The sequence below is a fragment of the Etheostoma cragini genome, chromosome 7, assembly GCF_013103735.1.
Source record: "Etheostoma cragini isolate CJK2018 chromosome 7, CSU_Ecrag_1.0, whole genome shotgun sequence".
Taxonomy (NCBI): domain Eukaryota; kingdom Metazoa; phylum Chordata; class Actinopteri; order Perciformes; family Percidae; genus Etheostoma; species Etheostoma cragini.
In genome coordinates, this window is record NC_048413.1 from 15,073,303 (window position 1) to 15,097,816 (window position 24,514).

Sequence of the window (24,514 nt, forward strand, 5' to 3'; positions counted from 1 at the left end):
GCCAAAATGATGCGCAAAATAAGGAGAGCATGGGGCGCGAGCAAGAAGGCAGAGCTAGATCCTTTGAAGATAAATACATTGATCATGACATTACATGGTAAGCCCCAATCGCTTTTTTGACCTAAACAACCCAATCAACTCCCAGTTGCCAGATGAAAAACAGTGAAATGTCAACATCAAGGGCAAAATAATCTCTCTCTATCAAGACAGAGCCCCTTTTGGAAAAATGAGGCAGGGAATGCGGCACAGGATTCTTCAAAGTGATTCCTGCTGTATTTTTTTACGCATGAAATACCCATCCTGACTTGACAGTATGCAAAAAAGAACAGTGTGGGTGGGGAGTCATTCTGTGGCGATATCAAAGGACAGTTTTTCTCCAGCCGAGTGCAGGACAGCACCAATTACACATAGCCTGCTGCAAGTTTGACATTGCTGGTATACTGCAGTGTGTGCCTTTTTACTAGTGTACACTGGAAGTGAAAGTGACAATGACAGCAGAGAGGTGGTGCAGTCCTGCATATCATAATCCTGAGGATTTACGTTTGTGTATGTGTGTATTTGTATGTCTTTTATCTGTCGGAAGCCAGAAGATAGACCAAGGCTGCAATAGGAGTCACCTACCTCTCACACATGTACAAATAAACATGACATGAGGCCTAATGCTCATCTAACCTAAATCTATGCTTTCACATTCATTCTTCTCATTCTTTAGATCTTTATTTTAGAGATAGAAAATCATGTATGCATCTTACAGTAACTGGTCTGAACTCTTTCATGGCATGTTCACCATATATTTTCTACATGCTTTGGTAGCTTGTGACAGATATATTTGTCTGTTCATTGTTGTAACACTGTTTTGTTCGTCCCTCCTGGCCCGGCCTCTCTTGAAATTGAGATTTAAATCTTAAGAGATTTTTAACGGGTTAAATAAAAGAAAAGATAAGAAACTGAAAACAAAATGTATTCATAGTATAAATGGTACGGTAAGGAGGAGGGATCTGTCAGGACAGGGGCAGACCTGGCCAGATATCACTCTTAGGTTCGCCCAAAAAAATGACCACAATCCACAGTATTTATTACCCTACTTTACACATGCTTTCCAGTTAGAATTGCTATTTGCTTGTTTTGGTTATAATGTTAGGCTGGTTTTGATGGCAAAAATACAGTATGGACAAATTGGGTGCTTCTCTTCTTCTTTCTTTTTTAATGTCATTAAAGCCATAGTTTAACCATTTAGTTAAATATTTAAATTATTCAGATTAATTGTATATCTTATCTTTATCTATCAGGACATGTCTTTACTAAAGAAGCCTCTTTTTGACAGCTAGCTGTGGGGCTCAAAGTATTTCATAATGTAAACATCTTTGTCTAACTGCTTCCTGTGCCTGTGAAGATATACAGTGGAGAACTTTGCGAAGAGCAGGCTCAAGATTACAGCCCTGCAGCTCCCTGACCACGTGGAAACCATGATTGTGGACCCGAGGAGTATATATAGCACCGGTCCACTCCTTAATGTTGTATATTGTAAATGGATGTACGCCCTGGCCCAGAAGTCTGCACCACTGAATACAGAGCATCACAGCCAAATTATACTCTGTGCACATGACATTTGGAACTGATGTTGTCACGTGTCTGTCTGATTGGTCCACAGCAGGAAGATACGAATGAGAAGGGGTTTGCATGTCTCAAAATAAAACACTTTTTTTGTTTATATGACAATATTTGATTTGTGTTTAATTTCTCAACAGTTATATATGCAAGTTGCCCATGGGTATAACTTGCCATTAAACCCCCATTAAGAGTTTAGAAATAAACTACACCATATGGACAATCAGATGCAACTGCTGTTAAAATTAATTGATAGAATTATACAAAAGCATGAAAAAATTTGCTACAGATCATTATAAAGATATTCTTATTTGATTGCGTGCTTGTGTGAAATGAACTTCCCACATGTTGAATATCTTAAATCAAGCAATGTTAACGTTGATTGGCAAAATCTCTTTGAAAATGCAGACAAAAAAATTTCTCCCTTCCGGCTTCTGCAGTAGTCTCTCGGCTTTGTGCTGCAGTGATTGTTGCTTCTACTAGCTCCACATCGTCTTGAAACAAAATAAATTCCAACGCGGTCACAACTGCCAAAACACAGGCCAAACAAATGTACCACATCCACTGTGTCAATACACACTCTTGGGGGAGCAAACACGATAGAAAGCCCTCCAACACATTCCTAAAGAAAAGGTTTTTGAGGTGAAAGGTGTGTGTGAATAAAAAGCAAGAGACAGCACATTAAATGCCACAATGCGAGAGATGGAGGGAGAGAAATACTGTGTAAGTGTTGGGTTTATTTTATGTTTTTTTTTACCTCTGAGTTGAAGCGGATCTGGCAGACGTTACAGGAGATGACTGGCCGCTTTGTCTTGATCAGTGGAACTCCAAATGTGTGGTTGATCACAGCCTTCTGCACTGGATCCATCTGACAGAGAAAATGACAGAGAAAGAGAGGAATCCGTAAGCTATCATTAATGCTCAGTTACCACTTCTACAGTTCTGTGCTCAAGAAGTCGACAGGCTGTTAGTCCAGTGTTTGCTGTGTGTTTGTTTTCATGTTCAGCAAACAGTGGTCAACAGTGTTGATGGTGTGTTGCTAGCTGAGACACCGGTTCCATCCTACCCAAGCTCAGGCTTCTGATCCAGACCAGGTTGTAGTTTCATGTTGTCCCAGTGTTAATTTTTTCAGCTGGGATGTCCATCATCTACATGGTGTTAAGCAGCTCGTATAAATTTAACTCGCTCGCTTTAAGAGCTCTCCAACGTGACAGTGGCTAAGCACTTAAACTCTGCCCCAGACACACAAGGCCCTGCATGTACCCATTTGAAAGGGCCACATTCTGATTATTTGTTTATGTTTGAAGCTGCATTTATCTAGCGATCATTGTTAATTGACCTTAGCATTAGTGTGGAGTCAATGGGTGGTGTGGATTTCCACCACAGGCAAGAGAGGACAAGAATCCTTCAAGTCTGACGCAAGTCTGTTGGTTTGACAAACTAAATTTGCTTCATCCCTATGTTTAATTTGGCCAATCACCAAGTTTCCCTCAAGCTATCTTGCACCCAGAGCCATGTAGTCTCATCTAGCTCAAATGGCTCAAGACTCTGGCCTGAGGAGTGAGGGAGACACAAAGAGTGCTGAAATGAGAATTCTCATAACTCAAAAACAATTAGAATTTCTGCACGGTGCATGTTACTCGGCAACTACAAAGAAACAGGGTAAACAGAGACTGAAAGAAATGGGGAGGAGGCCAGAGACATTTAGCTGGGTGACAGGACTGTACAAAAACACGCCATCTGGAGGAGTGAATGATTGAGAGAGTGTGAGAGGACAACAGATTGGGACAGATATAAAGAGAAAGGAAGGGAGAAATGGGAACAAGCCCAGAAAGAGAGAGAGAGAGAGAGAGAGAGAGAGAGAGAGAGAGAGAGAGAGAGAGAGAGAGAGAGAGAGGGGCCCAGGCCGGACATCCTCACATCACACATTCTTATCTCATTTGGCTCTCTTTCCACTCCACGTTCCATGACTCTCTCTATTTTTCTCCCCAGAAACCGCCTAAAGTATAGTCTGGACTGCTGCTACGAATTCAAATGGATAGAAGGAGAGGGGCGGACATTGAGCAATGACATTGGTCGATGAACACTATCTGTGCAACTGCATGAATACCTCAGCAGTGACCATGCAAGGGCCAGCTGAAGACAACAAATGATCCTCTTGTTTCATCAAATCTTAATGTTACCCCAACCCACACATTCAAAGCAAACATAACTGCATAGTTGTGTGTTAAATACTGGATGTGGGTATCCATGCTGTGACCCCTCATCAAGTTTAACAAGAGCTGAACAGGTCTTGGTGAAGTAACTGTACATGAATCATTGGCCTCCTCCCAGCCAGTCATACAGTACTCTGGGTGTGGGTCAGCTACGATCCATCCAGTCTATTCAGCTGTTAAAAACACTGCCCAGCTGCCAACAAGCCTTTTTGGACAGCAGCTTTTTATGGCCTCTTACCCAAATGTTCTCCAAAACATGTCCTCATGAAATAAAAGCAGAGCATTGTGATGCAACTGAAGAGGAATTTTCCCAAACTCGTTCAAGTCGAAAATTAGCAATTGTCTTTCAGATTGGCTGTGTTTCCTGCATTATTTGTTTATTATTAAATCCCTTTAATCTCTAAAATCTAACAAATAAATAATACACATTTGGATTTCATTTTGATTGATAAAAGTAGACTAAGTGAGTTTTGGAAACATGTCAGCTTGAGTACGCGGTGAGAGCTCTGGTAGATGTAAGTAAACCACACAGACCACTAACTTCAGCCTTCACACCAACAGCTCCACAGGGTCTTAAGACCCAAACTCCTCTTGTTATCACAAAGTTTCTTCTGGGGATCAACAGCTGAAAGAGCAAGCATCACCTGGCGCTGCACAGCAGCATGCACCTCAACTCACTGACATCTTTTTCTTTCATTTTAACCTATCTCCATTCTTTAATGTTCAGTCTTTCATCCTGTCTTTGTTCCACTTTCTTCTTCTACTGTAGTGTGTTTGATCAGTTATTTGCAACAAAAGCAACCAAAGAAGAATACGCTGATCTGTTACTCTCATTGGGACCACTCTGGCAGTCACACTAAAGTCTGCACTGTGCCAGATAAACCCAGCCTTCGAGGCTTTAAATTCTTCAATACTTTTGTGTTGTGCCCAGACTAAGACAACATTGGGTGAAAAACAAAAAAAAAAAAAAAAAAGCACCAAGCATATAAGTACTCACCTTCTTCTCCTCTGTGTCTGTAGAAGCTTGGAGCTGCATTGTTCGTCCTGTGTGTGTGCGGCTGGCCGAGGTGTGTGTTTGAGCCTCAGCATGTACAAAATTGAGATTGTGTGGTGCACCTTCTTCACTCATTCAGTCTCCTGGTTGGTTGTCAATGCTGAACACATAAGTCAATAAGAAAATAGGACTTGTGCCGAGTGATGCATTGCCAGCTACACTTTCTTTGTATCCCCTCTTTGGGCGCACTTTCTGCTTCTCTTTGAAAATCTGTAAGAGGAGAAGTAAGTGTCTGCTGTAAGGATTTTCTGAAATCTCTGCCTTACTTTTTTTTTTCCACTGACACATCACCTAACAAGTGCCTGTTCCTTTTGTTCAACCTCCTTCTCCTCCGCTCTCAACTGCTTTCTCTCTCTCCGCCTCACGCTTCCCTTTAGTGCATTTCCCTCAGTCTGCTTTCCAGTTTTCTCCTCCCCTTCTTTCTCTCTCTCCCCCTTTTCATGCACACTCGATCTGTCCAGATGCAGCCAGGATTGTGTGGACACACACACACACGCGCACACACACGCGCACACACACACACATACACACACACACACACACACACACACACACAGACACAAACACACACACTTCTCTCCTACAATGGTTTGAAGACATATGTGATGCCTTGCAGCCAGACATCAGTGCAACTAAGATCTGATAAAGGCCCAAAACACATTCTATATGATTACTATTCTGATTAATTGATCAGAGGCAACAGGTGTGACGAAATGCCAGTGCATTAATATGGAAGAGTGCTCGAATAAGGCTATGGAATAAGTTTAGAAGGAAAGTGAGAAAAGAGATGAAAAAGAGCATGGACAGCAGGTGAGATTTAACAAGTCTGTACACGACTTTGCATGATTGGACACCCTCATCTGAAATTCCTGACTTTACAGTCTGAGCAAGCCCACATCAGGGCATGCATCTCGGCTCAAAGGTGTGTGAGCGTGCGTCTATATCAGGACCAGCTGCATACAGATAAATAATTCAGCTCTGTCACTGTCTAAAGGCACATTGGGCGGGACAGGCAGGTAGAGGACAAATCACATTAGAGGACCATCAAAGCTGTACATGGCTGTAGGAGAGACCATCCGTCTACTATGAGGCTAATAACCCTAAATGTGAGACTCATTACAGTTAGACTGCACAAAATCTGAATCAGCACAGATCACTTGAGAGAGAATAATAAAATAAACTAGTTGCTAGCTTAATGCAGGGGCTTTTCTTAGTGTTACATCTGCTATAGTGCTGTGTCTTCATTTAAATAGTGTGCATATCACAGAGTATATTTTTCACAGTGTGTTGGTGCAGACAGGCACCAGCAGGCATGGTACTTTTATTGTGAAATCATCCTAGTTTACCTTCCATTTATACAGTTCTATAGAAGAGATGGGACCCGAGCAGAGTTATGCTCTGATTGTTTAAACATTCTTCTGCCTAAAAGCCAACAAGCCATAAAATATTGTCAGTGATGTAAACAGAACTGCAAACACTTTACTGCGCTATGACTCTAGGTCTTCCTGTAAACTAAATTAAGCATAAAACACGGCTGAGAGCCACGATTACTTCAAGGTTGATTCATCAAGGCAGAGCCATCATTAGCAGAAACCAAAGTAGTGTTTTTTAATTTTGCATGTTTACGGATCAAAGATACATTCTGAAGCTATACTATACGTAAAACAACTCAGACTGTCCACTTGTGTTTCAGGCATCACATGCTCTTCCCTGATGCCTTTCAGTCAAATATCAACTGTAATATCAATCAGTCATTTCTCCATAATTTTTAATGCAATTTAGTAAGCATCAAAGTCCATGTGGAAGTGTCTACATGCAGTTGAGCTATAAGGTCAGACTGTCCTTCAAGGCTCTCCTATGGCCCCATCTCCTGGCCACAGGGCTGTAAAACAACACTTAGTACTGGCTCGCAGTCATCAGCAGCATCAACAGCTATTACCATTCACAGCATCCCTGTGGACCTTCAGACGTAGTTAACGTTCTGAAAGGGAGGATGGGGAGGAGAGTGATGTTACATAATGAGGCCTAGAAAGAGAGAAAGAGAGAGAGAGAGAGAGAGAGAGAGCTCCAGAGGGAGACTTCCAGAAGCAGCGTGAGATGGAATGAAGAGGAGCAAGCAAGAGGGATTTCAAGGCTGTGCCAGCAGACACAAGATTGGAAACTGAGTGCCTGCGTAATTTCAGTATCTCTATTAATCCATGTCTGCTGGGTGCACTGCAGTTTTAACATCACTGGGAATGCTTCCACTTATGTCATGGCAAATAGAGGGCTATTAAATTGACTGTATCATTGAAATGTGTTTAACAGTATCTGGACTCATGCTGTAACTACCCCTTTAGTATCATACATGGTCAAGGCATGTGACAGACATTTCCAAATGGTGACAGTGGAATGCTATGTCGCACCTTTGCAAACTGCAGTCAAATATACCATGCAGACACATGTGGCAAATAACTCTGTTGAAGGCATGGTCCAAGAATAGCATTGCCCCACACACAGTACATACAAAGTTCACTGATTTTACATATTGCTGACAAGATATGTGTTGACGTCTCCTAATGGAGTCTGGAGGAACAGGCGGCACACTATGCTGATTTGGTGAAATGCAAAGTGACTCCACGGTCTAATCTAAATGGTAAGATTTTAGTCAGGGCCTGGGGATACAGGAAGATCTTTCTCCGTTGAAATAATACCACATCAAACAAACTTTAGCGTTTGAAGTACATAGCTATAAGGGTGGCCGTAGAACTGCTCTTTCATTCTGTACTTTGGATTAAGGAATAGGATAGAGTGTTGTACATGAAATAGTACATTCTTAGGAATCCGCTGCCCCTTACCCTTGTAGGGAGACCTGTCTAACACGCATTCTTGATGTGGATACAGGAGCACCTTGGCATTTTCAAAACAATAGCATATCGTGTGTGTGCAAAGCACATAAATATGTGTTACACAGGGACAGTAATAACATTTGGAGGTAAATACACAAACATTACCATGTCCTGCATGGCTACAAGTTTCCCAGATTTCTTTGATTGACAGGTCCCCCTTGGGTGTTTTCCTTTTTGCATTGGTTTAGTTAAAAGACAAAAAAAATACATTATATATGTGTGTGTGTGTGTTTGTGTTTGTTTGTTTGTGTCTGTGGGTCTGTGTCAACTCTCACCGTGTTGAAGTTGTGGAAGAGATTCATGCTGTGCGGAGGAGGGGTGGTGTCCATGGGGAACTGCAGGAAGGGCTTCATGTCCAGGTGGGGCTGGATCATTGTAGGGGTCCGCAAGAACGTCGGTATCGCCGCTCCAGCCCGGTTTATGCCTCCTGCACACAGACAAAGACAGAGGTAGATAAACATGCATGGCATATTCTTACAACTCGTTTGTGTAAAATAGAACTAAAACCGTTTAAATGTTTGTTTAGACAATTTCTCTGGCAGTAACTGTCTTTGTGGTAAAACACTTAAATAAAGTAAAATATAGAAATAGGGAGACAGAGTGAATTTAGTGGTTTGCATGATGTTCCCTGAAATCTGCAACTGAATTCCAAAAAGCACAATGAGCTATAATTGCATTTCAAAGCAATAATTTGTCTTAATACAGAGCAAAACCATGTAGCACTCCAGTGGAACACGTAATCTCTAAACTGAGAGAAAAAGCAGCATTTGGGCCATTAAAGACGCCGGAATGATTGATGTGGACACACATCCTTGTTTTTCCTGAGAAGTTGGCAGGACTGAAGAGCCAAAGTGCAGCAGCATAGCTGTGAACCAATGCTGTGATACTGCGGGATTTCTCCCTTTGTAGAGTTCACATTACCAAAGAATTTCATTATACTAAGACATTCACATCAAATAAAGCAGGAATGCCACAGAGAAGAAAGGAATGCCACAGAAGCTGTGGGGATTTCTTTTATCCACCTGCCAGCCAGTCTACACTCTTCTCCTCTCTTCTCTCTCCTCTCTCCTCTCTCCTCTCGTCTCTCCTGGGAGACATCTGTAGCTTGATGATAATGAGTTTCATCTCAGCGTGAGCTGCTTTATTTCATCCTGACTCGTGCATTAGAGTTGAATCACTTTGTTGGGTCCAATTATGGAATTAACAAATCATGGATACAAATTCATCTACTCAGGTCTGACACCTGAGTAGATGAGTTAGTGGCTTTGACTGCACCTAACTGTCACGTCTCGTCCAGTGTCAAGTTTCTGTGTTGAGTTGGCTTGATGTTTTCTGTTGGTTTTCCATTACCTGTTTTATTTTGTAGTATATGTTCTCTTATGTGTTGTCTTGTTTTTCTTCCTGTCTTTTGGTTTTCCACCTTTGTAATTGTCTGATGTCTTTCACATGTTCCCCAGCCTTGTGTCACCTGTCCCTTCTTACCGCGTTATCCTGTGTATTTAGTCTCTATGTTGCCTTTGTCTGTTGTCAGGTCATGGCGGTCTGTTTAAGGTGCTTGTGGTGCGTTGTGTTTCCCTTTTGCTGTGTTCTTTGTGGTTTTGATGTCCTTTGTGTTCCCTGTTGTTTTTTTTTAATCCTTTTGCCTGGCTGCTTGTCCAAGGACTTCCTTTGTTGTTTGCACTGTTTATTTTATTAAATCCTCAATACTATCCAATGCCTACCCATCTATGCATTTGGGTCCTCAATTCTGTGAACCCTCCTACCAGAACATGGCATTAACAAAGGTATCCTACATACACACAAACACATACACACACACACACACACACATACACCTGTGTCACAATGTCAACATTTAATTCTCCTATAAAAGCATGCAAGGCTGTCATAATGATACATGTTCCTTATTCTCAACATTGCCCCCATCTATCTTCTCTTCCTCTTCTTCTTATCCCCCCACCTCTCCTCTTTAACCTCTGTCAAGGATGATAGTGATGAGGCCCACGCAGCAAAACTCAGCCTCAGCAAGCTCTTAGATTAAGCTTCTTAATATCCGCAACTGGATTTCTGTGGCTTTCAAATTCCCCCAAGATTTAAAGCTTTGCTGCTCTCCTTTTTGGGATTGCTCTAAGCTACTCTCGCTCCCTTACTTGATGTCCCTCGCTCTGCTGCTTTTCTGGCTGCAACTGGCTTCTACCTGCTTCCACGCTGTCACATGGTTATTTGTGCATTTGACACCTCTGCATTTTCCTCAAGCTTTATGTCAACTGAATGTGATCAGAGGAAATGTTATGGCTGCTGCATTAAGGAATGTGGTATTAGCAGATGCAGTCTCCAGAAAGTTTGGATTAGAGAGAGAAAGAGAGAGAGAGACAGAGAGAGATTGACTTTGTCAGACTGAGTGAAAGTGCTGTCTCAGCTGAAGCCCGGCTGCCTTCCACAGTGCATCTGTGGGCCTTGAGGTGGAGAGGACTGCTACTTCTAGTTGGTCACGTCTGTTTCTTCCACTGAACAAACCACAAATGTACACATGTATAAATGCATAAACTGATGCTCACACACGCAACTATTATATAGCACGACACCATGAGAAACAAGTGCCTGTTGGTTTTCCAGCTGGTGGATTGTTTTCTTCTCATCCATCGCTGCCTGACTCAGCACTCTTAAAAGCTTCACTATTATACACATAATGTGGGTTTCTGTGTTGTTCTCAATATTAAGTCTCACTAAGTCACTTTCTTTTTAAATGTGCAGATTTACAAACTTCTCAGTCAGTCTTTTAAGCTGAGCTCCACCTAGATGCTGTTTGTTGTGATGAGGGAGGATGGGAGGTCCAATCGGGTGCTCTCCGTTCCACCTCTTCCTCCATGACTGATGAAGGCGGCTCCTCCTCCAGGGTTGCACCACTAACAGCGTGACTAATACACTGCCTCTTGGCGGCATTTATCATGACACCATACCGCATGTTGATACATGGCCTGAATTTGTGTCTGGAGTTCTTTGTGCAGGAATGTGTGCGTGCGTGTGTTTTGCTTGTGAGGAGTGACTCTGTTAGCTGAAGTTACACAGTGGTAATGTTTGCAGCTCCCTAGTGAGTCTGCACTTAAACATGAAGACTGTTACTGGCAGTGGGTCAGCCAGCCTCTGGCAGGCAGACAAACAGATAGATCAGCTGACCAGGGAGCAGAACATGTCTCTGCAGCAGCAGGAGAAGCTGAGGAAGTTCATGGAGCTGAGGACCAGAGAGAAGAGAGAGGAGCAGACGTCCTTAGAGCAAAGACACAATCTGTCTCATCAGGGACACAGTGTGCATGAGTGTGTTTGTCAGTGTGCATAAATCAGAGTGTGGCTGCTTTGTTCTCTCTTGTAATTACCCCATCAATTTAAATCTATCTGTGGGGACCTTCCTACAGTGTAAATCAAACAAATCGCTGTATGGAGCTGGAGTGTGCCTGTGTGACCTGCACAAGTCTTTGTGCCTGTGTGTGTTTGTGTAGTGTGTGTGAATAAGTGCATGTTTGTATGTGGTCCCACCAGACTCTACTGTGCACAATGACACAATGTTGCATTAGAGCCAGAGCTACTGCAATTATAAGTCATGTTTCTTTTCTTTCTTTTTTTAAACTGTTTTGTATCAACAGAACAAGATAACCACATGACACAATAAAACCACAGCCAAAGTTTACACTGCATTGCTACCATGCATATCTGTAGCAAATATGAGGATTTCTCTCTTTTATATCTGTGTAAATTGAGAACCTTCAGTCAAACAAAACAAGCAATTTAAAGACATAAGCTTCACCTCAAGGCTACTGTAATAAATACTTTTATTTTCTAATTAACTGACTGATTCAAAAATGACAATCAGATCCAGCAGCTGGATAACTTAGTGGGTAACACCATTGACTTAAAGAGCAATTCAAATCCCTGCAGGGCCATGGGCTTTACTCTATTCCCCCTCTCTCTTCTCTCTACTGGCCTGATCTGTGCAAATGGCTGCGTGAGACAGAGTAAGAGACCAGCCCGTACCGGAGGAGCTGACAGCACTCAGACAGCGATTTGGATTTTGTTGTGAGGAATCCTACCAGGCTCACAGGAGCCATAATAAGAGCTCCTAAAGGGCCTGCAGGGCAATGCCAGAGGGGGCTAGGTGTCGCAGCCAGTGGGTTGCTAAAAGTATGCGTGTGTGCAAGCTTTTATGGTTCAGAGTTTTGAAACTTTTTGGTTTGAATTGAATTTTGGTTTAGATTATGGTTCCATTAAGGGTCTAGGTTAGGCAGGTAGGTGTAATGGTCAGTGTCGAGGGCAAGGGAATGCATGTTATAGCATTAATGGTCTCAGTGTGTGTGTGTGTGTGTGTGTGTGTGTGTGTGTGTGTGTGTGTGTGTGTGTGTGTGTAAGCAACTACACTTTCACAAAATATTCAAAAACCCATGCTGGTTCATATGGTGTTAATGTATTTAAAATTATTATATTAGGTTCTGTGGTTTTTGTTTATTGTCTCCATAAAAAGGCAATAGGAGAGAATACAAAAGAGAAATATACATACATACAAACAAATCAATGCTCCGCAATCCTATATCTTCCCTTGGCACAATTTAATCCCCTAACCTCCCTAAAAAGTGGAGGAAATTAACACAGGTGAAGTGCAAATAACAGCTGGAGGATCATAGCATTTTCATATGGTTGCTGCCTTTGTCGCGTGTTTCCTGTGCCTGTGTTTCCCACCGCATGCACTACTTATGATTTGGTGCAGTATAATGATGATAGTGAAAACAAAAGCAATTTCAAACTAAGAGACAAGATCAATCAAAATCAATCAAGAAAGCAAAAGTTGATGTTTCAAAGGGTTCCTCGTGAAACACGAAACATAAAAAGCAATATACTGTTAGAAATTTTATAAAATGTTATTCTTTCAATACAAAGTAAATTTTTATGCTTGTGCAGGATTGTATTAACTGTAGTTAGTGTCTAAACTGAAGCTGGAAAAATATTATCAAAATCACCATCGGGTGTTTTCCTTGTCTACAATGCAAGACAAAAAGGGGTTTCTCAAATCTAGGGTAAGAGAATCTTTTCATGACTTGAGATTATCTAAGAGGCTGTGTAGGTTGTGGCACACTGTGTTCAGTCTCCTTTCCCATGGGCGTTGGGTGCATTCAGGAGAGAACAATGGGACCAGGGTAGTTGGCACCGGCCACGCTGGACAGGTCCAGATGTGCCAGGGTTGTTGCCAGGGAGAAAGATGTGATAACAGTCAGGCTGCCAACTTGCCTTTCCACCGGGCAAGGTGAGGACGACATCAGCACTAGGCTAAATAGTCAGTTTGTAGATAATGCTGCTGATGTGTTTGATGTAGACACAAACACTGATGAGATTCAATGCATTTTATATTAAAGGACATGATATGAACATATTGAAATGACAACTAAGACATATTTTTGGGCATCTCAAAGTTTTGCGCCAGGCAGCAGTTTTATTGATAGTCTGTGCAACGTTCATAATTTACTTCATCGACCCAGTGTTTGCAGTGCATTGAGATTTCAGACTAACCACTGGCTCTAAATCCTAAGAAAAGTTGCCCTCTGCTTATGTATACATTATTAAGAGAACTCTGAGTCAGTGAGATGATTTAAAGAGACCGGGTGCTGCACTGAGAGCTTCCTCAACATTTCCCCCAACATAGTCTCCCTCATTGAACCTCATTTCTCTCTCACTCTCTCTCTGTCTCCCATGCACAAACAACAAAGTACATCAGATTCCTCAGACCAAATTTGACAGTTCAGAGGATGGTGGCTGTCTGCACCTTGACTAACTAATTGAAGAGATCCCAATTGGGGTTGTCACACTATTTCATAACCACTAAGGAGTAGACTTCTTGTGACCTTAATAAATGGCTTATTATTATTACAATGTTAATTGTCTGGTGTAGCTGTCTGATCTGTGTGTTATGTCCCTGGTGGTCTGCTGTTTCATGTTGGTTGTAGTGTCTTACGAATGGCTGGCCATCTGTCCGACTGCCTCTATTTCTCGTACCATCTCTCTCTCATCTCTCGCTCTCATTTGCTCCTTGCCTCCCTCATCATGAGCTCGGTGTGTGTTCCAGGCTGAAAACAGCTGTGCCCAGGCCTACAGGAATTGCCAATTCATTTCAGCAGTGGAGGCAGCGAGCAAACTTAGGGTATGAGAAGGAGACAGAGAATGACCATTGGGCCATGTTACATTCAGTTCTCGATTTCGGTCTCGGGCCCAGCAGGACTGTGTGCCTTCTGTTTACCTGCCCACAAGCGCAATCACCAGGATTACAGGCCTGGCCAAAAGCCTCGCACAAATGCACAAAGAAAAAAAAACTCAGACACTTCGGTTGGCAGAAACACACACACACGTATACACATACACACACACACACACACTCACCAACACACACACATACACACACAGTGTTCCAAAACACTTTCACCTCAGTGCCCACACTTTTACACATAATTGAGGATAATCCAGCCAGGCACATGAAAGGCAACATTCCTCTGACTCACATGGCTCTTTGCCTTTATGACTGTGTCATTCATCATTAAGCAGCTGACCATTTTAAGTTTGCCTCCACATATCAACGTATGCTGTAAATATTCACTTTAATTTAGAATAACCTGATTCCTCATCCGTCACCTCAAGATCTTGCAGCACAGAACGCTATGCAGGTCAATAGTGTGTAGAGTGTTTATCTGGAGGCTGTATCCTGAGCTGCTTACCTTCCTGGATGCTCCCTTCACACACAGCTGTGGCAGCAGCAGCCTTCCACCAAATAGCTGCCTCAGCCTCTGCTTAGAATGAACTTACAGCCTATGACTCACACATAGTAATGCACTTCATCAAGAGAGTGCTAGAAGGCTTACATAGTGAAGCTTTCCACCTTCATGCCAGCAAAGCGTGCAAGAAAAAAAAAAAAACCTTGAGGTATGATTTGAAAGTGCCCACAAGAGGATGCTGCTGAGCCCCTCTGGAAACTTCAAAGCAGCCACTTCCAAGTTCTTATTTTAGGGCCTGAAAATGATTATGAAAATCAAAAACCGCATGTTCCTATCAAACTTTATCATCCCCATCTTTTCTAATCATGGTATGCTAATTCCCAGGTTACTGTAATACATGCACACAACGCAGGTGGATGCAGATAAAGATCTGTTTGATTTGCTGCCTGGAACTGCTGCTGTTACGCTACACTCCAATGAGAAGATTATGCACGGGGAAGCTAGGAAAGCTGAAACTTGTTTCCTTGCCTCAAATGCCATTTGGCTTCTCTGTTTGCATTCTTGTGGCAAATTAGGTGTGTGTGTGTGTGTGTGTGTAAGTCTGTATGATGCAGCAGATGCTCAATACTTCAGCACAGTGCTGAGTATTAGTCAGAACATGTCTCATCCTTAATCAAATCCAAATATCCGCACTGCAGTGAGAGTTATGTACACACACACACAATCACGAAACTGCAAATAGCCCTATACTGTATAGTGAAGCACAGTGCCAGGAGTGAAATATAATGCATTTAAATGGCTTTTAAGAGAATTCTGGCTTTGTTTCTGAGATTTTTTGTGAGCGTCAGTGAAGCCAACTGCACAGACAACATGTTTCTGTCTGTGTACATATTTTGACATCATTTTACTCAACCTACCAATTTGGAGAACAACATTTTACTAACTCATTGTACTGTAAGGAGTACAGCAGAGTGTGTGATATTGCAGTATGATCTGTGGCTGGGATGTTAAAGCTGCAACAACAACAAGGTCGAACATGGTTAGAACAGCTGCCAATGACTGATCAAAGCCTAAAAAAATCTAAAAGTCTCACACACATAGCAGCCTTCCACAACACACACCGGAAACTCAATCTGTTACCCTTTGCATTCTGATCAGAGAGTTTTTTAGACGGGTTCATTTAAAGAGCAGCTTCTGAAAAATTATCACTTTTAACAAAAAACACCAGACACGCACCAGCTCTCTACAAGTTCATATACACACTGCACACAAATAAGGCAGGGTAAACATTCAGTCTCTCCCAAAGACAAGTATTGTGCATAATTATAGAGTGGAAGGGGTGGTAATGACACCCTAGTGAGATAATGTGACAGTGGTAGGCCCAAAAAAGCCCCACCATAACATCCTACCTTGATCTCTCTTAAGTAGCTGAATTAAGGCTGGGAGGATTTAATTGCCAGTCTGTCTCTTTGGTAGACACAGAGGAGCTGACTGGGGATTCCAAGGGGGACGGAGAGAAGAAATATGGAAGCTAAGGGAGGAGGCATGATGTAAAAATAATGGGATGAAATGAGGGTCAAAACAGCCTGCCTTTGATACCTACCGTGTCTGTCAACTCCACATTGCAGTGTCCCGAGTACACACCAGAACCAATCCACATGTTTGAGCCACAGAAGCAGATGCACATCCCTTTAATCCTCCAGATAAACCTCCTGCTGGCTCCTTGTCTGGCAGCAACTTAAGTTTTGGAGGCTGTTGGCTTTTGTTACTTGTCGTGTAAGGGATTGTGTACTAGTACAACACACTAGTAAATGGTAATGCACATGGGTCTAGTGGGCTCAACTCTCTTGAGTAGGTTATGACCTTTATGTGTCTTAATGTTTATATTTTTAATTCACGTGTTTTATCTGTTTTTATTTTTTAACCGATTTTGTGGAAAGCACTTTGAAGTGCCCTGTTGCTGAAATGTGCTATACAAATAAAGCTGCCTTGTTTTGCCTTGCCTTCCTGATTCATACTGTAGATAAATGTTGGAGCACTGCGATCAGCTTTGCAAAAACACATGCTTTTACTCACTATTTCTCCTTTCTTTTTACACTGGCTCCGTGTTATCTATCCAGTTGAGGGCAGTAAAGGTGGGCTGGTAAAATTGTACAGTTCTAATCCTTTCCACATGACTGATATCCTGTTTGACTCTGGTTCCACCTTAAATCAATGGCAGTTCTGATAATGGTGGTACTTAAGGAGAGTAGCCCTATGTTGGGCTTCTTGTTACAACTTGAACCAGCCCATTCAGGACAGGATTAATAGACTTAATGAAAATATGTCTGAATGCCTGACCTTATTACATTCCAATGTGATATTTATCTCTAAAGCACCTAGCATGATAAAACCGTATCATGTAATTAAGTTCAACTATAGCGCAGGCACAAAATGGTTTTGCAGTGCAAGACTCAGCTAGCTTGCAGGCTGTATATAAATGTGTGTGTTTGTGTGTGGTGAAGGAGAGAGTTGCTGTGCTTTTTTGAGGTCAGTAATGACAGACAAATAGCTGTCAGGGCTAATGGAAGGGGACAGCCAGGGATGACGGGAACACAGAGAGTGCAGCGCAGCTCAACACAGTCCGACTGTGGAGACACTCTCACACAGAGAGGGTCACAATGGGAGCACAAAACAAACACACAAATATGCACAAACACACACCACGGTTTGTTAGGGCACAGGCTTACATGTATTCCCTAACTTCAACACCCTGACACACATGGTTACAGAGCTAACTTCAGATTATGTAACCTTAACTCTAATGTAAACTTGGACCTTTAAAGGCATACTTTGCTCAAAATCTATGACTTTCTTTCAAATATTCACTGTCTGTTGGCTTGAAAGGTATTTCTATTGTTCACATTCTTTGCAGACTGCAGCTATAGGACAAATAGTGAAGGGGATTTTGCTGTGGTGCTGAGTGGTATGAAAAGATTCTACTGTATGGACATTTGATCATTTTTGCTATTGGAATACATTGTAGCTGCTGTGGCGAGTATTCCTTTAGGTCTCTAGACTAGCATATTTCCACACGTATGGCAACCCAAGGAGCATTGATGTAAAGGTTGTTAATGTTAAGGTACACAAATAACAAGGAAAAACAAACAAGACTGTAAACAGTTAAACATTAATTTTATTGAAAGAAGTCTTGCAAAATCTCATTGTACCTGGGTATAATGACAATAAATATCATTCTGAGGGAATTATTAGGGAATAAAATGAATGACTCATCAAAGTGCTATGTAAAAAGAACAAAACGTGTCACCTTCCTCTACCCTGTCCTCCTTTAAATTTCCTGATGTTTGCGCTCCTTCTTTCTCAGGTTTCTATCTTTTTATGTGTTTTCCTTTTGGAATGTATGCTCCTCCCTTGGCCGAGGGCCAGTCAGGTGTGTAAGATGATCACAGAGTTGTCCAGTGGAGATGTGTCTGAATGTCTCTCTGGCTACAGGCAATGTCTGAGCAAGTGATGGATGGATTGTTGGAATGAGGAGGAACCAAAGCATTGCTTTGTTGTGTTTGTTGTATGACAGTGATCTACTGCAGCAGATGGAGATTGGATATATTGCAATGGTAGAAAGAGGAGGGAAAATGCTGTGTGAATATGGGAGTACTAGAATAGGGAAACATTGAGTTAGAGATGAAGGGAGAAAAACAGAAAAAAAGAAGATAGGGAAAGATAGAGGACAAGGTGACATTCTTCACCTTTCTGCCACTCTCCAGCCTGTTTAAATCTGCTCCTACTTGTACCCTGCCACCCAGCCCCCACCCAAACCCACATTTCTCTCCCATCTCCTCCCCTTCTTCCCGAGGTGTTGGTCACACACCCAGGTGGAACAATAGCCAGCCACTTTATTCCTTTGCACCTCCCAGAAATCTGGGCCCTCCCAGAAATCTGTGCCCTCGGGTATGGAATTCTATCACTCAGCCACAAACAGGTGGATCAACCCAAATACATATTAAGGGATGGTAACAAAGGCAGCAGATTCTCTCTGAGATAAGACCCCTCTGCTTGAAGGGAAGACAAAAGGACAAGGCATGATGGGTTGGTGAGAGGGGGATGTGGGAGATTTAAAAAAAATACGCACCTGTGCTATTTGAAGACCAGCAACAATAATGTTCCCCTGTGCAGTGTTTATCCATTTCATTGACTTCCATTCCCCATGGAGGGTAGAGGACAATATGCTATCAGCCTAATAAAGAGGGGGAGGAGACCTTATGTGGTTGACGGCCACTGCTTTCATTTTGCCCTGCGGTATACTGTCTATGAATATGGAGTAGCCCAACAAACAAGCATGTCCTCTAACGCGGCGCTCTCTGTTCTTCCCTGAGCAATCCAACCACTGCCCAATCCCTTAAGTGCTGGGGGGTCTCTTCTGTAATGTCACTTGTCATTGGTGTGACCACAAATGACACTTTTGTTTAACTCAGCATCCATCACTTCCCACTGCAAAGAATTGCTGGCAGCTGGGGAGGTGTGCACACTCAGTAAATCAGGGTATGCCACAGAGAATTTCTAAAGGTTAAAGCAACGTCTGAAATTTAAAACGCCAGGGTTGAAATTGTGAGCTTACACATTGTAATTGAGATTGTGTAAGTCTAACACACACAAAGTTCCCTCATGGATGCTAATTCCCCTGGCATAGCTAAAAAATTGAAAGAAAAAAACCTCCTTGAACAAGGACCTGAGCTCATTTGTGAAAGTAGAAAACAGTGTTTTTCCCCTGTGTCATACATTGAAGCTAAGTCAAGAGCAGGCTTTGTGCTTTTTCATACCTCCTCCCACACCTTCAAGTTCAGCTGCGGCGTATTCAGCATATTTTTCCATGATAGTAGGTGATGCATTATTCAGTGAGCTCTGGTTGATCTTGGCTGTAATAAATCCGTGGTCTATAGACACGTGGATATAAACCTGCACACACTTACACACACAAACTTGCATTGTCCAATGTTGATGCATGATGAATAAAAAGGAACTGAGCATTTATGTATCACACCTCGTGGAAAGATTTTTTTAAAAGCATACCATGGATGAAAGGAGCGCCGTGCTTTTGAAAAGCTATCTAAAGCAGCATAATGAGAGTAATGAGGATATCAGACGAACATGGTGCAATTTGCTTCAGATCAATCAGAGGTTCACCTTTGTGAAGCAAACCAAACTGATATGAACCTTTCCTCATATCATATTAATATTAAAGGATCTTACTGTAAGCATGGTCATAGAAGTGTCACACTCTTGACATGAACCTAAATAAAGGGTTGCAGGAATGGGCAACACTGGTCCACAGCTGGAGGGTCATTGGATCACACAGCCCAAAAGAGAGTTAAAGGGCAACTCCACTGAATTCTTGCATCACAATGAGTTGACTGGTCACACAAACAACTCAGCTAACTGTGAATCTAAGGTATTCTGTGGTTCTTGAGGGAGTCTGAGAACTAATTAAGGGATTGGAGACAATACTGAATCATGGAGTTAGAGATACATTGTTGTATACCGGGCCGCAAGGGTCTAATTAAAGGATAACCAATACAAAAAAAGAATTGTCCAGATATCTCTACTCACGATGGATAACCATGGCTAGCACACTACAAACGCCCCAAATTGTTTTATCTGAAACATGCTTGAAATACAGACGTGATTTGACGACTTATTAGGTCACATGCATGAACGTAATGCTCTATGCTGTAATCCATCTACGTTTTGCAGCGAGGTCTTTGCTGCTCCTGCATATTATACACAACTATAATATGTTGTTGACCTCACATCACCCTATAATTGTCAATGAATGACTGTTTGTCTGCCCCTCAATCCTTTCTGGCCACAGTTAGATTCATGATTTTTCTTTTCTCTTTAATCCTTGATAAATGAAATCTCTATGCAATGTCATCGGCCATGTCATATTGTAAATACAGATGGTCAGGAGAACGTGGTGCTGACTGGAAGCCTCTTTCTGTTGCATGTCTGTCGCTGTTTGTGTGTTATTTACTTTGAATACTTTTTGTATTTGCAGCATGTTTCTATTCTTTTTTAATCTGTTTCTTTCAAGTCCTCCAATTTACAGTAATGAAAGTAAAATATTTAATCACTGGAGTGCTATTTTAAACAAGACATGGAAATTAAAGCATTAGTTTGTCATTAGTTTGTTAGTGTATTAAACTACACTTATTCACTTTCTAGAGGCTGCTTAAATAAGCAAGTCATTTCCACTAACATATCTGTATGTTGAATATGAGCTCCAGTCAGAAGCGGGTTAGCTAAATTTAGCTTAGCTTAGCACAAAAACTGGAAACAGAGTCCATGGCACAACAGCTAGCATTGGAACTGTGATATGGTCACAATATTAGCTTACTAATTAAGACGGCTAGGTTAGGCTATAATCCTGTTTCTTTAAACCATACAAAAATGACAACTTGCCATTTTACAAAATTTTGGATTATTTCATGTTTCCGAGCTGTTGTAAGGCAACCAGCAGAGACTCTAGGAAGTCATGGGTTGCAGATATATGTACTGAAAACAACAACAAAGTATATATTATGTGTTAATTAGTGAGCTTTAGAGACGCTGGTTGAATTTTTACAATAATGGACAGAGCCAGGCTAGCTGTTTCCCCTGTTTGTAGTCTTTGTGCTAAGCTAAGAAAACAAGCTGTTGGCTGTTCCTTTTTATTACTGTATGTTAACAGACTCAAAAACTTTTCATCTTTTCAACTCTCTGCTGGAAAGAAAAGTAATGTATTTTCAAAAATGTCAAACTGTTAACTACTGTTTTCAACCTTGAACAACTCAGTTCTGAGCCCTCTGATTAAGAGTGTACAGACACACAGTAAATACAGTATTTAAGTGTCTCCGTGGTTGAACAAATAACACTTCCTGCTAGTAGAACTCAATCCTAAAATTTGTATGCAAGAGTGCATCAGGGTTTTGACGTTATGTAAGACCTGGAGATGGCCTTGTGCTCTAATTGGTGAACTGAAAGAATACAAATTAGCTATGTATAATTTGTGTGTGTGTGTGTAAGAAATATTGAGAAAGGTAGGTAGAACAGAGTGCTGATTTAATTTAGGGAGTCCTCCTCCTCCTCCTCCTCCTCCTCCTCATTGTCCTTGTCCTGGTCACTAGGTGGTGTGTTTAAAAAAACGGACCAGGAGTGTTTTTTTAGGGAGATCAGAGAGTAAGGAAGAATTCAACACCCCCGCAAAGATGCTGCTTGCCTTTGCAGCCTGCGCCTCATTGTTATTATGATTTATTTTTTAATGAGCAGTGCTGCCCTCCCCTCTGCCATACAAAGGCCTGATTGAATCTGGCGTTCCATTAGCATGTTAAAGAGGCCCAGCTTCATCTGTGAGCTGCTGACTGACAGTGGATATCATCTCTGTAATTGCTCAGTATACTGGAGCCAGGGCCAGCCATAGAGAGAGAGAGAGAGAGAGAGAGAGAGAGAGAGAGAGAGAAAGAGAGAGAGAGAGAGAGAGAGAAGACGGTGAGACTGTAGAAGAAGAACGCAGCTGAAGAAAGATTGGGAGGGAGGGATTAGGCTTTAAAAGGGGGGGTGCAGGAATGAAGCTAAATCTCTGTGTATCTCAATTTGGTATGGTTGGGACCCCATGCAGAGAGCTGGGAATAGTCTGTGTGATAAAAAAAATGTAAAGCCACACTCACAGCTCATGACACTTATCAAAGCAGAAACAGTGGCAATATTTTGTAATAAAGCCCTGCATGTGCGCAAGCTGGTACACAAGCCAATTATGTCCCACAGATTTTTATGTTTTTTAGTATTTCAACCTATAACCACAGCATGAGATCATGTTGTATACACTGCTGTACTGTCAGGACGAGACACTGTACCCGTCCCCTTTATGTGATCACATGTACCACATCTCACCCTACGTCCTCTGCTCCCTCCCCACTTCTGTGTGCAGAATGTTTTTGCCTTTTCTCTCACCCGCTCTGTTTTCGTACTCACTCTGTTATCTTCAACTCTTTCACATCAACTTCCTCATACCCTGCATCCCTGAGCATCTCCCCTCCACCTCTTCCTCTCCCTCTGTTGTCCTTGCTCTTCTATTCCTCTGTTCCCTTTCTCTCTCTCCCTTCCTCCCTTTCTTTGTGTCCCTCTAACTCTCTCTCTCTCTCTCTCTCTCTCTCTCTGCAGTAAATGGTAATTGAACAAAACGTGTGGTGAAGGAGAGCTGCAGATAAGATGGTTATCCTAACTCCACATGCCATGCATTCAAAATAACCCCCCGCATCCCTCTTCCTCTCCTCCTCACACTGTTCTCCTCTGATCTGCTTTGACAGTGACATGCTTGCAGTCCCAAGCATTGAAAGCCTTGTGTACTAATATTGGAGGACAGCCCTACTTATGTCCCAAATCTGCACAACATTGCAAAAGGACGTTCATGTAAGGTGCTGCAATAACTTTCCAGGTATAGCTGCTGTTTGTATAGTCATTTGAACAAAGTGTAGTATTGTAAAGTAGACTAAAATATCTGGGAATAATGAGCAACACATCATAAACAAGGATGCACATAGCACATTATGTCATAAAGTCTGTTTCAAATAGACTGGATAGATTTAGTAATGACATAATTATTGTGCTATGTTAATGCTTTCAGGTCTTACTGTTACACAAAGCGGCTTAATCCATCAACCACAGACTGCTATCAGGGCTTTATTTTAATCAGAATGTGGTTTGTGAAAGAAAAAAACAGCTTATGTATCCTAACATCGCTATTTGCAGATATTTTCTGCTATAATTCAGATTGTTTTTTGCCAAGTCCTGTTACATGAGTATGTTGCTATAAATTATGTAATTTGTGATCCTCTGACACACACACAGCTCTAAGAGACTAAAAATGAAACTTTGTTGTCATTTCTCCCTTGGAGTTTTCAGTGTCAAAATGCCAACGGACATGCCTCAAAATAGCAATTATGGTTCAATTTAGTTTGAAGACGTGCAGAGGCCTCGTGCTTCACATGTAGTAAACCCAGGAAACCTTAACCCCAAATTCCACAGGATGCAGAACAGCTGGGGAACGGCTCCTCTGTGTGTTGGCTCCGTGCTCCGCCATCCTTCAAGACCCACAATGTCCGGATTTGTTGCGGAATGTCTGCGGTCATGACTGACAGCTGAAGTCTCGAGGACCCACGAGATCTCGCAAATTCCACAAAACAACAACAGTTTGTTTCCATCGAGAGGAATAGAGAAGAAACAACTCTGTGCTGTGTTTTTAAGGTGTAGTGCAGGGAAATATGATGTGAGCATGTCTATTTTTAATTGAAAATTAACTGGATGTTTTGTCTGTTTCTGTGTTCGTCTTCCTGATCCGCACTAACTGCCGTGTGCGGAATTGCTGCGTCCGGCAAAAATAGAAGCTCTGCACATCTGCTCCGGAGGGCTGCGGATCGCCGGAGCTGGGACGCAGCCGTTCCACAGTCGTTCCACAGTCTGTGGAAGTGCACACATTGACTTTAAAGGAAAGCCAATTACTCCGACGCTGTTCCGAAGCAGATCCACAGCCGTTCCGCATCCTGCGGAATTTGGTTGTTACAGTACTTCAAATGAAAAATGAAAAATAGGAGAAACAATGAAAGAAAAGTAGTCAAAGCAAGGAGAAAAGTATGTTGAACGCCAATAGACTGACCACAACAACAAACATGGCCTTTAAAAAGAGCAGAAACAACTGAGATATAAAACACAGGTGAAACAAAAAGCCTAACCCTATCGTGTCTGATCCTGTGTGTCCCATTTTTAAATGAATTCAAAAAAATTGCCTTCTGGAGGCTGCTGCAGCAACCAAGAATATTTACAAAAGGTCTTTCGTACCAAATGCAATAATTTTGCTAAATTTGTAAACACTATTCACACTGTAACCATGTTATTATCATCTCTCACAGTTCACCATGAAGCCTACAAACTCCACCTCACTGCCTACAAAGAGGCTCTCATTTCTGCCAAATC

The 24,514-nt window shown here is 42.0% G+C and overlaps 1 protein-coding gene across 4 annotated transcripts in view; it reads right to left on the reverse strand.

Annotated features, from left to right (window-relative positions):
* The window catches only part of znf385a (zinc finger protein 385A), a 62,186-nt gene that overhangs the window by 16,863 nt on the left and 20,809 nt on the right, over positions 1–24,514 (reverse strand). For 3 of the 4 annotated variants that reach the window (XM_034877034.1, XM_034877035.1, XM_034877033.1), the window contains exons 2-3: positions 8,042–8,193; positions 2,366–2,476 (exon numbers count right to left, since the gene is read on the reverse strand). In XM_034877034.1, coding sequence (XP_034732925.1) covers positions 2,366–2,476; positions 8,042–8,193 — 263 coding nt within the window. Of the gene's footprint in view, positions 1–2,365; positions 2,477–4,821; positions 5,263–8,041; positions 8,194–24,514 lie in introns of those variants that run through there. The other variant, XM_034877036.1, reaches the window with a different exon arrangement.